This window comes from Bufo bufo, chromosome 4, assembly GCF_905171765.1.
Source record: "Bufo bufo chromosome 4, aBufBuf1.1, whole genome shotgun sequence".
Taxonomy (NCBI): Eukaryota; Metazoa; Chordata; class Amphibia; order Anura; family Bufonidae; genus Bufo; species Bufo bufo.
Window position 1 is genome coordinate 365,549,214 of NC_053392.1, and position 14,017 is coordinate 365,563,230.

At 45.7% G+C, this 14,017-nt stretch overlaps 1 protein-coding gene across 1 annotated transcript in view; it reads left to right on the top strand.

Moving 5' to 3' along the window:
* Positions 1–5,657: 5,657 nt before the first annotated feature.
* The window catches only part of SOGA3 (SOGA family member 3), an 80,272-nt gene continuing 71,912 nt past the window's right edge, over positions 5,658–14,017 (top strand). Inside the window, exons 1-2 of the mRNA XM_040429114.1 lie at positions 5,658–6,347; positions 6,863–7,087. Of these exons, the coding sequence (XP_040285048.1) occupies positions 5,658–6,347; positions 6,863–7,087 (915 nt within the window). The remainder of the gene's footprint in view (positions 6,348–6,862; positions 7,088–14,017) is intronic.

Genomic DNA, 14,017 nt, shown 5'->3' on the forward strand with positions numbered 1-14,017 from the left:
TCTGTTCATTTACATGGTGCAGCCAGGAAGGAGGTTAGGTAAGAGCAACCTGGTGTCGGCACCTGGACCAGTGGCTGTCAGTTACAGAACAAACCTGCTCCTCGGAAGCAGGAAATGCTGGTTATCCAAACTGGAGTATATTGACAAAGTGCAGTCAGGAAGGGGTTAAAGGCCTCTGCATCCAAATATATACAGATGCATACTCCACGTTTTTGTATCCTGCAGAGTCCATAAAAAAATGCATACGTTAACGTATTTTTTTTTTCTACCATAGAACTGTATGGTGAACGGACGCCACTGTACGGCATCAGTCTGAGGCATCTGTTAACGCATATATTTTTGGTCTACACTAAATGGATGGCAAAAATAGGATGTGAACCCAGCCCTAGTGTCAGAATTTGCACCAGTACACAGCGGAGCAGAGAGGAGAGGCCGCCATGTACTGACAGATCGCTACATGGTCCTGGTGGTCAGGGATGAGGACTGTGCTTCCCAAGGATCATTTTCTACTGGGAAATACAGGGCACAGTATAATACACTAAAATCTATATAATATAAAGATAATAGCCCACTCCTGAATAATATTACAATTAGGTGATCATTTATTATATAGAAATAAGTCAATGTTAGACATATTTCTGACACAGATTGTGGCGCAAAGGTCCTTAGCACCGCAATCTGCATATTTTTCCTGCTCATGCCAGATCTAAAAAAGAATGGTGTGGGCAGGGAAAGGGATACAGTTATGGCCCTCCAGTTATTAGATACCACCGCCATACATTGACCGGATTACACCTCTGTACAGTGACCAGATAACACCGCCATACCATGACCGGATAAAAGGGTATAAGAGGGCACAGTACAGGGAATGACTAGGGGCACTGCACAGGGTGTGGTAAGAGGGCACAATGCAGGGTATAAGGGGGCACAGTACGGGGTGCGGTGCACAGTCACATGATCCTGTGACATTAGAAGGTCCTTATGGTGAATGCGGTTCATACACCACCATAATGAGAGGCAGGTGAGTGAGACAGGGGTGTGATTATGTGGCTAGAGATAAAAAAATTAACTGTTGGCCACATTAGGCGATCACAGGATAAAAATGTAACTGTCAGCCACTACAGGCCCCAAAAATTAGCCAATAGGCATTCACCTGACAGCAAAGAACTTTGGATTCTTTGGCTGGAGGTACATTAGGCGATCACAGGATAAAAATGTAACTGTCGACCAGTACAGGCCCCAAAAATTAGGGAATAGGCATTTACCTGACAGCAAAGAACTTTGGATTCTGTGGCTGGAGGTACATTAGGCGGTCACAGGATAAAGAATTGTGTCGGCCAGTACAGGCCCCAAAAATTAGCCAATAGGCATTCACCTGACAGCACAGAACTTTGGATTCTGTGGCTGGAGGTATATTAGGCGGTCACAGGATAAAAATGTAACTGTCGGCCAGTACAGGGCACAAAAATTAGGCAATAGGCATTCACCCGACAGCAAAGAACTTTGGATTCTGTGGCTGGAGGTACATTAGGCGATCACAGGATAAAAATTTAACTGTCGGCCAGTACAGCCCCCAAAAATTAGGCAATAGGCATTCACCTGACAGAAATGAACTTTGTATTCTGTGGCTGGAGGTACATTAGGCGGTCACAGGATAAATATGTAACTGTCGGTACCTCCTCCTCCCCCCAGCCACCATCCTCGTCTGACTCCTCTTCAGACTCCTGCTGACTTGTCTTAGATGGAGAAGCCCCCCTGGGAATTCATTCAGCATTGCGACTTCCTCATCTTCCAGCTCCTGCTCCTTGACGGCTTGATCAATGACACGACGCAATGCACGCTCGACTGACCAGTTGTGTACGTCTGATCTGCAACTACAGGAAACATTTGGTTGATGTTATTGCTGCCAAAGGAGGTTCAACCAGTTATTAAATCCAAGGGTTCACATACTTTTTCCACCTGCACTGTGAATGTTTACATGGTGTGTTCAATAAAAACATGGTAACATTTAATTATTTGTGTGTTATTAGTTTAAGCAGCCTGTTATTGTCTATTGTTGTGACTTAGATGAAGATCAGATCACATTTTATGACCAATTTGTGCAGAAATCCATATCATTCCAAAGGGTTCACATACTTTTTCTTGCAACTGTATCTTGGCACCGACACTGTCTGCCAGAGATATATTAACTTGCCGCTGAACGTGGCCATATAGTTCAGGGATGCCTTTCTGGGAGAAATATTTCCTTCCGGGGACCTTCCATTGCGGTGTGCCAATAACCACAAATTTTCTAAAGGCCTCCCAGTCCACCAATTTATATGGCAGTAGTTGGGGGGCTGGCAGTTCCGACAAGCCAGTGGTCATCATAGTTTTACGCTCAAACATTTGGGCCATGGAAGCCTGCCTTGTGCCAGATGAACGTGATGACGGCGCGGTGGAAGGTAGAGAGAAGGACAAATGGGAGGAGAGAAGAGAAGGAGAAGAGGCAGGACGTGGAGCGCAGGGAGTATGGCTTTGTGGGTTCTGATGGCGTTGCTCCCACTGGGCTCGGTGATGGGAGGCCAGGGGCCTTCTTAAGGCAGTCTTCCCTAGGTAAGTGTTGGGCTTAGCGCGACTTATGCGTTGACAGCACAGGCTGCAGATGGCAACACTATTGTCAGCAGCTGACACGTTAAAAAAAGCCCACACTGCGGAGCATTGTGCCGGCATCCTGGGAGTGCAAGATGTGACCGTGCATGGTGGATGGCTCGCTCCAGATACATTAGCAGTCTGCTTTTTGCCTCCTGTGCACTGCAATTTCTGCCTGCTTCTCCTCCCTATGTGCTGCTCCATCTCTCCCTCTGAAATCCCCTCCTCTTCTTCTCTTGTGTCTCCACGTGATGTCCATCGACACGTCATCATCGTCACCTTCACCACCACTGACATTAGAGATCTCAGAGTAGGCAGCAACAGCGGGGACCACCCTCCTTGGGCTGATCTGGGTACTGCTGGGTGGCAGCCATTGCTACCTCCTCTTCTTCATCCGTTGCCAAGAATAGCTGCGCATCGGTAAGATCTGGGAATGGATGGGAAAATAATTCCTCTGACTCGAGTAGAGGGGCTATGGTGGTGGTGTCTTTGGGGGTGCACACAGCAGAGAGTGAGGAGGGTGCAGATACAGAGGATGAGGAGGGTGCAGAAGAGGAAGGGTGAGTGAGCCACTCAACCAACTCTGGTGCGTCCTTTGACATAATCGCACGCACCTTCTCCAACTTCCCACTTAGGCTCCGGCCTGGTGCACCTGCCCGATCCCTACCACCCCTGCGGAACGGCATGCCTCTTCCTCTGCCTGTCATTTTCAAAATGACCCTGTGACAATGTCCCTAGAGAAGAGCAGTATTTGTGGAAGCTGATATATGGCAGGCCTCAATCAGTTGTTAGTTGAAGCTGGTATATCACCCTCAAGCAGTAATTTTGTGGACGCAGGTATATGGAAAGCCTCTATCACTATTTTGTGGTAGCTGATATATGGCAGGCCTCAATCAGTTGTTAGTTGAAGCTGGTATATCACCCTCAAGTAGTAATTTTGTGGACTCAGGTATATGGGAAACCTCTATCGCTATTTTGTGGAAGCTGATATATGGCATGTCTCAATCAGTTGTTAGTTGAAGCAGGTATATCAAAACCCGCAACCTGTATTTTGTGGACGCAGGTATATGGAAAGCGTTGATCACTGTTTTGTGGAAGCTGATATATGGCAGGCCTCAATCAGTTGCTAGTTGAAGCTGATATATCACCCTCAAGCAGTAATTTTGTAGACGCGGGTATATAGAAAACCTCTATCACTATTTTGTGGAAGCTGATATATGGCAGGCCTCAATCAGTTGCTAGTTGAAGCTGATATATCACCCTCAAGCAGTAATTTTGTAGATGCAGGTATATGGAAAACCTCTATCACTATTTTGTGGAAGCTGATATATGGAAGGCCTCAATAAGTTGCTAGTTGAAGCTGGTATATCACCCTCAAAGTATATCACACCCTTCTGTGTATCACACCTATCGATAGCACAACATTACCAGTCCTTAAAAGGACTTTTTTGGCCCTATTAAATAGTGTTTGGTGTCCCTAAGTTCCTAACAGCCTGTCCCTGCTCCAAAATGCAACCTCTCCCTATACTGGCAAAACACAACGTGCGGATATCGCCATCAATTCGCATGTTCGGTGGATCGTGAACGCGCAAAATTTGACGCAAACCGCCTGCGGGGCGAACCGTAAAGGCCTTTACCATAAGTGCCAGACTGAGCACTCAAACATTTACTCAAGTGTCTGGGATTGCCAACCATAGTTAGTTCCAGCCACACCACTACTACAGATCTTACAATTGTGGGCCCCTTGTGATATCCACAGTGTCCCCATTAGAGATAGTGAGCGACAATGCCAACCAATACCCTCATAAATGTAATCTGCTGTCTGCGTAACTTGCAGCCATGGTTCCCCAAGAATTCCCAGCAATACTGACCCCCACAGGTGTTATCCACAGTGATGCCAGGGGTGATATCCCCAGAGCCCCCATAACTGCTAGCCAATGTGCCCCTATAACTGCCAGCCACTGTACCTCCATAACTGAAAGCCACTGTGCCCCCAAACTGCCTGCCTCTGAGTCTCTATAAGTGAAATCCACACTGCCCTACCACTCTAAGCAATACTGCTAACGTAGGAGCTATCCACACTGATGTCAAAGGTGACAACCATGGTGCCCCTACAAATGCCATCCACAGTGCCCCCATAAGTGCTAGCCACTATGGCCATCTAACAGAGCAACCACAGTGCTACCATAATAGACAGCCATTGACAGTGCCATATTAGTGCCAGTCAAAGCCCCAAAACATTTCACCCACTGCTTCCATAACTGCTTGCCATAGTTTTGTAGTTCCTCCACAAGTCCCAGCCACCCCTCACTACAAATGCCAGTCACAGTTCCTGCATAACAGATGGTGTATGTCAGGGACGGGTGCCACCGGAGCCTCACTGGACCTTTCAAATGGTGCACCCTACACACCCTCCAAAATTAGTCCACCACGTTGGCAAGCTAGAAAAATTGTATAATTGTTCCCCTAAGCCTCCCTTGACTTCAGTGACAACTGACTTCGCCGGAGCACACTCACTTTGATGCCATACGGAGACGGATCCGCACACTCACTTTGATGCCGTACGGAGACGGATCCGCACACACACTTTGATGCCGTACGGAGACGGATCCGCACACTCACTTTGATGCCATACGGAGACGGATCCGTACAGCATTGAAATGATGTTTGGAGCGAAGCGACTACGAAGATCGCTTCGCTCATCCTTGTAGACCCCAAGCTGCCTCCTGCGGACTGGTAACTACCCAATAACACCCCTCACAGTTGATCATGGAATATGTAGGAGGGAAGGAGGGCTTTCAGGAACTGACTTGTTTCCATCCTAATGATCTTTTACTCTTTGCTATGATTCCAGCTATTTCCATTGTGAAGGCCAGACGCATGGATCAGCAGGCATGCCACTGTCTCCCCATGCAGACAGCTCCTCGCCCCTCCCCCTCTCTGCTCCAAGGGTCTGGGTGGAGATTGCCCGGTGGTGATGGGTTTTGCACAGCTCATCCTGTCAGCTAGGCTCAGAAGAAGGTAGGACCATGAGCCGGCCAGCTGGTGGCGCTGCTGCGTCTCTTCCCACTGCAGCTGAGCCTCGCCTGCATCCGGAGGGCAGCAGCAGCAGCAGCAGAAAACAAGAGCGAGCGTCGTCAGCAGGCAGAGCCGGGGACATCGCGGTCAGAGCAGGGGCCAGGGCTGCGGGCGGGAAGCAGGCGGGGAGAGGCGGCCGGGCAGACACGCAGCATCCCTGGCAGGGCGCGGAGCAGGGAGCTGTCCGCAGCCACGGTGGTGCTGAACGCGCAGCAGTCAGGGCGGAGGCCGCTGCAGGAGAGCCGTCACCAGGAGCCCTGGAGGCTCAGCGCAAAGACCCCTCCGACCCGTCACCTGCAGGCAGAGTGGCCACCCCCGAGCAGTCAGGGGACGGGTCCCCGAAGAACGTCAAGCTGAAGGGGAAAACCTCCCCCAAAGGAGGGGATGGCGCACAGGCTGCAGGTGCGGTGGGCAAGAGCCCCAAGAAGCAGAGCGGCGGCGGGGGCTACTGGAAGGAAGGCTGCCTGCAGTCCGAGCTCATGCAGTTCCACCTGAAGAAAGGCCTGGCTGCAGCGGCCGGGGGCTCCAAGGGCAATGGCGGCGAGGCCGAGCAGCCCCCGGAGCAGCAACTAGCGGCACGGGCGGAGGACAAGCTGCAGGGTGAAGTGGACAAGCTGAGGGAGGAGAACGAGAGCCTGAAGGTGAGGGCTGCCATTGTCTGTGCGGGCGGTGATGTCATCGCAGGCACAAGGCCTCATCAGAGCAGTGGGGCTGAGCTTGTCATGTGCTTACTGCCGTCACCCTGTTAGTAAATGATGTGCCCAAAACGGTTGCATGACAAACCCAGATCTGCTAGGTATGAACATGTATGGTCAGTTAGAATCGGCTCTTAGGGTAAGTAACTGTTCACATCCCTACCTCCTCCACACAGCCGTTTTATGGGTCCGCATCCGATCCTCAGTCTTTGCAGATCGCACGCGGACCCATTTATTTCAGAGTCCTCAAAAAATGTGGCTAACCATCCATGTGTTGTCTTAGAGAACATGTCTTATTCCTGGACCAGAACAGCCATTTCCATAAGGAAGTTTTGGTATCCACACGGAGGTGTCTGTATTTTGAGGATCGGTGGTTTGCGGACCACAAAACGGATGCGGTCGTGTATAGGAGGCCTCAGTTGTAATCATTTCTCACTCTTCCCCCATATTCTTATGACCAGAATGAAATAGAAGAGATGAGGACGGAGATGGATGAGATGAGGGATACCTTCTTCGAGGAGGATGCTTGTCAGCTGCAGGAAATGCGCCATGAGTTGGAGAGAGCCAATAAAAACTGTAGGATTCTACAATACCGCCTCCGGAAAGCGGAGCGCAAGAAGCTTCGCTATGCTCAGACGGGGGAGATAGATGGGGAGCTGCTACGCAGCCTGGAGCAAGACTTGAAGGTGAGCTCCAATGGACCATAAACTGTATTTCCTGTTGTAGACACTATTGTTCTATGGTATCAGCCATTTCATGCTGTGGAGCGGCTGGGTCTTATCCCACAAAGTACATTTGTACTGTGTATATGTATATGTGACTAAATGTATGTTTGTATATTTATATGTGTGTGTGTATATATATATATATATGAGAATGTATGTGTGTATGTTTACAGTATGTGTGTGTATATGTATGTTTGTATATATCTACAGTATATGTGTGTGTATATGTATGTAGGTGTGTATATCTATGTGTGTGTATATTTGTATGTACTGTATGTATATATCTACAATATATGTGTGTGTGTATATATCTACAGTATAGGTGTGTGTATGTGTATACTGTATATTAGGGCTGAAACGATTACTCGATTTAATCGAGTAATTCGACACAAAAAATCATTGATGCAAATTTTTTGCATCGAGGATTTGTTTGTGTCATGTGACCACGGAGCGGGAGTGAAGCGTTTGCTATAACTTACCGCTCCGTGGTCATCGCCGGCCCGCGCGCTGCACTTTCTTCCTGACACATCGTCAGGTCATAGTGCACGTAAGCGTGCACTATGACCCGACGCTGTGTGACGTCAGGACGTCAGTGCAGCACGCAGAGAAGAAGATGGAGGAGCTGTGGAGCGGCGCCCCTACAGGAAAGGTAGGTACTGTCGCTGGGGACATGGCTAGGAGGGGGAGATGGTGGCACTGGGGGGTACTTGGTGGCGCAAGCTGGTGGCACCTGGGGGCAAGATGGTGGCACTGGGGAGCAAGCTCGTGGCAGTTGGTGGCACTGTGGGGCAAGCTAGTGGCACCTGGGGGCAAGCTGGTGGCACTTGGGGGCAAGCTGGTGGCAGTTGGCACTGGGGGGCAAGCTGTTGGCACTGGGGGGCAGTTGATGGCACTGGGGGGCAAGCTGATGGCACCTGGGGCAAGCTGGTGGCATTTGGCACTGGGGGGCAAGTTGGTGGCACTGGGGGGCAAGCTAGTGGCACTGGGGGGGCAGCTGGTGGCACTGGGGGGCAGCTGATGGCACTGGGGGGCAGCTGATGGCACTGGGGTGGCAGCTGGTGGCACTGGGAAGGCAGCTGGTAGGACTGAGGGGGCAGCTGGTGGCACTGAGGGGGCAGCTGATAGCACTGGGGTGAGGAAAAGCTGAAAGCACTGGGGGACAGTGGAGCTTATGGCACTGGGGTAAACAGATGCACTTGGGCTGGTCGCACAGGGGGGAACGAAGGGTGTTGGGGGCTTATGGCAGGGGATCTAATGAGTTTTTATAAAGGAAAACAGTCTATTAATTAATTTTTTCTTATTAGAGTACTCGATTAATCATAAAAAATAATCGATAGAATACTCGATTACTGAAATAATTGTTTACTGCAGCCCTAGTATATATCTACAGTATAGGTGTGTGTGTATATGTATGTGTGTGTATATATTAGGGATCGACCGATTATCGGTTTTACCGATATTATCGGCCGATATTCAGTATTTTGACTGTTATCAGTATCGGCATCTATTTTGCCGATATACCGATAACGTATTGGGAACACAGATCGCGCTGCTGTCAGCGCTCTCTGTGTTCCCTCCGCAGCACAGGGGAGCAGGAAGCAGTGTCTCCCTCCCCCTGTGATGCTGCTGCCGCTGCCACCAATTAGAGGAGAGAGGACAAAAGAAGGGGAGGGGCTGTGGCCACCGCTCCACCAATGAAGATAAGTCTTTCATTAATTCATATACAGGAGGCGGGAGCTGGCTGCAGAATCACATAGCCGGCTCCCGAAGTCTATGAGCGGCAGCTGCGATCTGCGGTAGTTAACCCCCTTAGGTGCCGCAGATCGCAGCTACCGCTCATAGAGGTCGGGAGCCGGCTATGTGATTCTGCAGCCAGCTCCTGCCTCCTGTATATGAATTAATGAAAGACTTATCTTCATTGGTAGCGCAGTGCGCCCCCCCAAGCCCCCCAGTATTAATCATTGGTGGCGCAGTGCGCCCCCCACCCAAGCCCCCCCCCCCCCCCCCCCAGTATTAATCATTGGTGGCAGTGTCCACAGGATCCCCTCTCCCCTGCTCCTCCGATCGGAGCCCCAGCTGTGTAATCCTGGGGCTCCGATCGGTTACCATGGCAGCCAGGACGCTATTGAAGCCCTGGCTGCCATGGTAAGCTCCATGCTGCTGTGTGCACAAAGCACAGGGCAGCAGGGACAGTGTGAGATCCTATTCAGCCTGGTAGAGATCTATCAGGGTGAATAGGACAAGGGTTCTAGTCCCTAAGGGGGCTAAAAGTTAGTAAAAAAAAAAAAAAACACAAAAATATTAAAGGGTTTCTATCACTTGGGATCACATAATTTGATGTCAGACACTAGCGATTTGCTAGTGTCTGCTCTTGCCAACCATCCTAATATAACAGCTTTTGGCCCTGCGGTTTTGATAGAAAACGAACTTTTATAAATATGCTAATGAGCCTCTAGGTGCTATGTGGGCGTCATTAGCACCTAGAGGCTCCGTCTACCTTCATACACAGCCACCGCCCAGCGCGTCCCTCCAGCCCGCCCATGTCTTCCTGAATGCGATCCTCCGTGTGACGCGGCGTACGAATTCCCGCGCATGCGCCGTGCGCGGCTGTATTCGGCGCATGCGCATTGAATGTCTGACCGCTCAGAGCTCAGACATCTCAAATGCGCCGAATACAGCCGCGCACGGCGCATGCGCGAGAATTCGGCCGCTGCGTCACACGGAGGAGGACATGGGCGGGCTGGAGGGACGAGCTGGGCGGCGGCTGTGTATGAAGGTAGACGGAGCCTCTAGGTGCTAATGACGCCCACATAGCACCTAGAGGCTCATTAGCATATTTATAAAAGTTCGTTTTCTATCAAAACCGCAGGGCCAAAAGCTGTTATATTAGGATGGTTGGCAAGAGCAGACACTAGCAAATCGCTAGTGTCTGACATCAAATTATGTGATCCCAAGTGATAGAAACCCTTTAAGTATAAATGAAAAAGAAAGATTTACAAAAAAAAAAAAATACACGTTAACAATAAACATATTAATTTTCAGCAGATTTGTGTAGGAAATATTTTTTTTCCAAAAATGAAAATTCCCAGAATATCGGTATAAATTATCGGCTATCGGCCTGAAAGTTCACAAATTATCGGTATCGTCCCTAAAAAAAATCGGTCGATCCCTATATATATGTATGTGTGTGTATATATGTATGCATGTATATATCTACAGTATATGTGTGTATGTATATGTATGTGTGTATATATCTACAGTATATGTGTGTGTGTGTATGTGTGTATATTTACGTAGGTGTGTGTATGTATATGAGTGTATGTGTGTGTATATGTATGCATGTATATATCTACAGTATATGTGTGTATATTTATGTATGTGTGTATTTATATGTGTGTGTATATGTATGAATGTGCGTATATGTATGTGTGTGTGTATGTATGTATGTATGCGTGTATATATCTATAGTATATGTATGTGTGTATATATCTACAGTATATGTGTGTATATGTACAGTATAGATGTGTGTATGTATGTAGGTGTATATGTATATGTGCGTGTATGTGTGTATATGTTTGTATATGTATGTGTGTGTATGTATATATATATATATACAGTATATATGTGTGTGTATATGTACAGTATAGGTGTGTGTATATGTACAGTATAGCTATGTATGTCTGTATATGTACAGTATATATGTGTGTATATGTACAGTATAGGTGTATGTGTGTATATGTACAGTATATGTGTGTATATGTACAGTATAGGTGGTGAGTGGCTTATTACGCTTTGGCCAAAATGTACACCAATGCCTCATTCAACATCTAGTATAGAGGCAGGGCAGAGTGCTGGTTGCAGAGTGCTATTGCATTTGTGTTTTTGCGTTTGTATGTATATATATATATACAGTATAAGTGTGTGTGTGTATATGTACAGTATAGGTGTGTGTATATGTACAGTATAGCTATGTATGTCTGTATATGTACAGTATATATGTGTGTATATGTACAGTATAGGTGTATATGTGTATATGTACAGTATATGTGTGTATATGTACAGTATAGGTGTATGTGTGTATGTATGTGTATATGTACAGTATAGGTGTATGTATATATGTTGTACAGTATAGGTGTGTGTATGTATATGTGTTTACATGTACAGTATAGATGTATGTATGTGTATATGTACAGTACATGTATAGGTGTGTGTATATGTACAGTATATACGTGTGTATATGTACAGTATATGTGTATATGTACAGTATATATGTATATGTACAGTATAGGTGTATGCATGTGTGTATATGTACAGTATATGTGTGTATATGTACAGTATAGGTGTATATGTACAGTATATGTACAGTATATGTGTGTATGTATATGTGTGTATATGTACAGTACAGGTGTATGTATGTTTGTATGTATATGTGTGAGTATATGTACAGTATAGGTGTGTGTGTGTGTGTGTATATGTACAATATAGGTGTTTGTATGTGTGTATATGTACAGTATATATGTGTGTATATGTACAGTATAGGTGTTTGTATGTGTGTATATGTACAGTATATATGTGTATATGTACAGTATAGGTGTATGTATGTGTGTATATGTACAGTATAGGTGTATGTATATGTGTGTATATGTACAGTATAGGTGTGTGTATGTGTACAATATAGGTGTGTGTATATGTACAGTATATATGTGTGTATATGTACAGTATAGATGTATGTGTGTATATGTACAGTATATATATGTGTATATGTACAGTATAGGTGTATATGTACAGTAAATATGTGTATATGTATAGTGTATGTATATGTGTGAGTATATGTACAGTATAGGTATGTGTATATGTACAATATAGGTGTGTATGTGTGTATATGTACAGTATATATGTGTGTATATGTACAGTATAGGTGTGTGTATGTATGTGTGTGTATATGTACAGTATGTGTGTGTATATGTACAGTATAGGTGTATGTATGTGTGTATATGTACAGTATATATGTGTGTATATGTACAGTATAGGTGTGTGTATGTATATGTGTGTGTATATGTACAGTATGTGTGTGTGTGTGTATATGTACTGTATAGGTGTATGTATGTGTGTATATGTACAGTATATATGTGTGTATATGTACAGTATAGGTGTATGTGTGTATATGTACAGTATATATGTGTATGTAAATGTGTGTATATGTATAGTATAGGTGTATGTATGTGTACAGTATATATGTGTGTGTGTATGTACAGTATAGGTGTGTGTATGTATGTGTGTATATGTACAGTATATATGTGTGTATATGTACAGTATAGGTGTATGTATGTGTGTATATGTACAGTATATATGTGTGTATATGTACAGTATAGGTGTATACGTGTGTATATGTACAGTATATATGTGTGTATATGTACAGTATAGGTGTATACGTGTATAGTATATATGTATGTATATGTGCAGTATAGGTGTATATGTGTATATGTAGAGTATATGTGTGTGTGTATATGTACAGTATATGTGTGTGTGTATATATGTGTGTGTATATGTACAGTATATGTGTGTGTATGTATATATGTGTGTGTGTATATGTACAGTATATATGTGTGTATATGTACAGTATATGTGTGTGTATGTATATATGTGTGTGTATATGTACAGTATAGGTGTATGTGTGTATATGTACAGTATATGTGTGTATATATGTGTGTGTATATGTACAGTATATGTGTCTGTATATGTACAGTATAGGTGTATGTGTGTATATGTACAGTATATGTGTGTGTATGTACAGTATGTGTATATATGTGTGTGTGTATATGTACAGTATATGTGTGTGTATATGTACAGTATAGGTGTATGTGTGTATATGTACAGTATAGGTATGTGTGTGTATATGTACAATATAGGTGTGTGTATGTGTACAGTATATATGTATGTATATGTACAGTATAGGTGTATGTGTGTATATGTGCAGTATATGTGTGTGTATACGTACATTATAGGTGTATATGTGTAAGAACAGTACTTTTATAAGCTACTGATTGTAGAGAAATCTGTTATATGCTGCATGTTCATTTAGTGTAAATTTTTAGGGTATGGCCACATGGTGCAGAATTGCCACAGATTTTGCCCTATGCATTGCACAGGGTGAATCCGCTCTGGAAAGTTGCAGCATAAATCGATGTCCTGTGGATTTTACACCTGCATCACAGATAAGGTCGGGCATGCGCTCTGTTGCTCCATTGATATCTATGGTACTGCCGGAGATAGCTGAGTACTAGCACTCTGCTATTTCTAGCAGGTCCCATAGAGATGAATGGAGCGGCAGTGCGGATGCCTGACCTGCCACTGCGGGGTACAGGGACCCCATTCTCGTGATTAGTTGGGGTCACAACAGAAGTGCCTCCATTGATCTGATTGGTATCCCCTATCTTGTGGATAACAGAAAACTTGAAATTACCAGAATATCCCATTTAAGTGTATTCTGTTTAAAAACAACCAAACAAACATTCCTGAGAATGATAACAGCATCATTTTATTTTGGGATGTCTTATAGGTTCGGTCCTCTTCTAAGTAAGTTATTATCCAGTACTTAAAGGGGTTGTCTCATCATGGATAATGGGGGCATATCGCTAGGATATACCCCCATTGTCTTATAGGTGTGGGTCCCACCGCTGGGACCCGCACCTATATCGAGAACGGAGCCCCTCAAGTGAAGGATGACGCATGTGCAGCCGCCCTCCATTCATTTTCTATGGGGCCGGTGAAAATAGCCGAGCTCTGGCTCGGCTATTTCCATCTACCCCAAAGAAATGAATGGGAGCGGGGGCCGCGCATGCGCTGTACGCTCCCATTCACTTTTATGGGGAGCCGGCTTGGTGGTGGCTG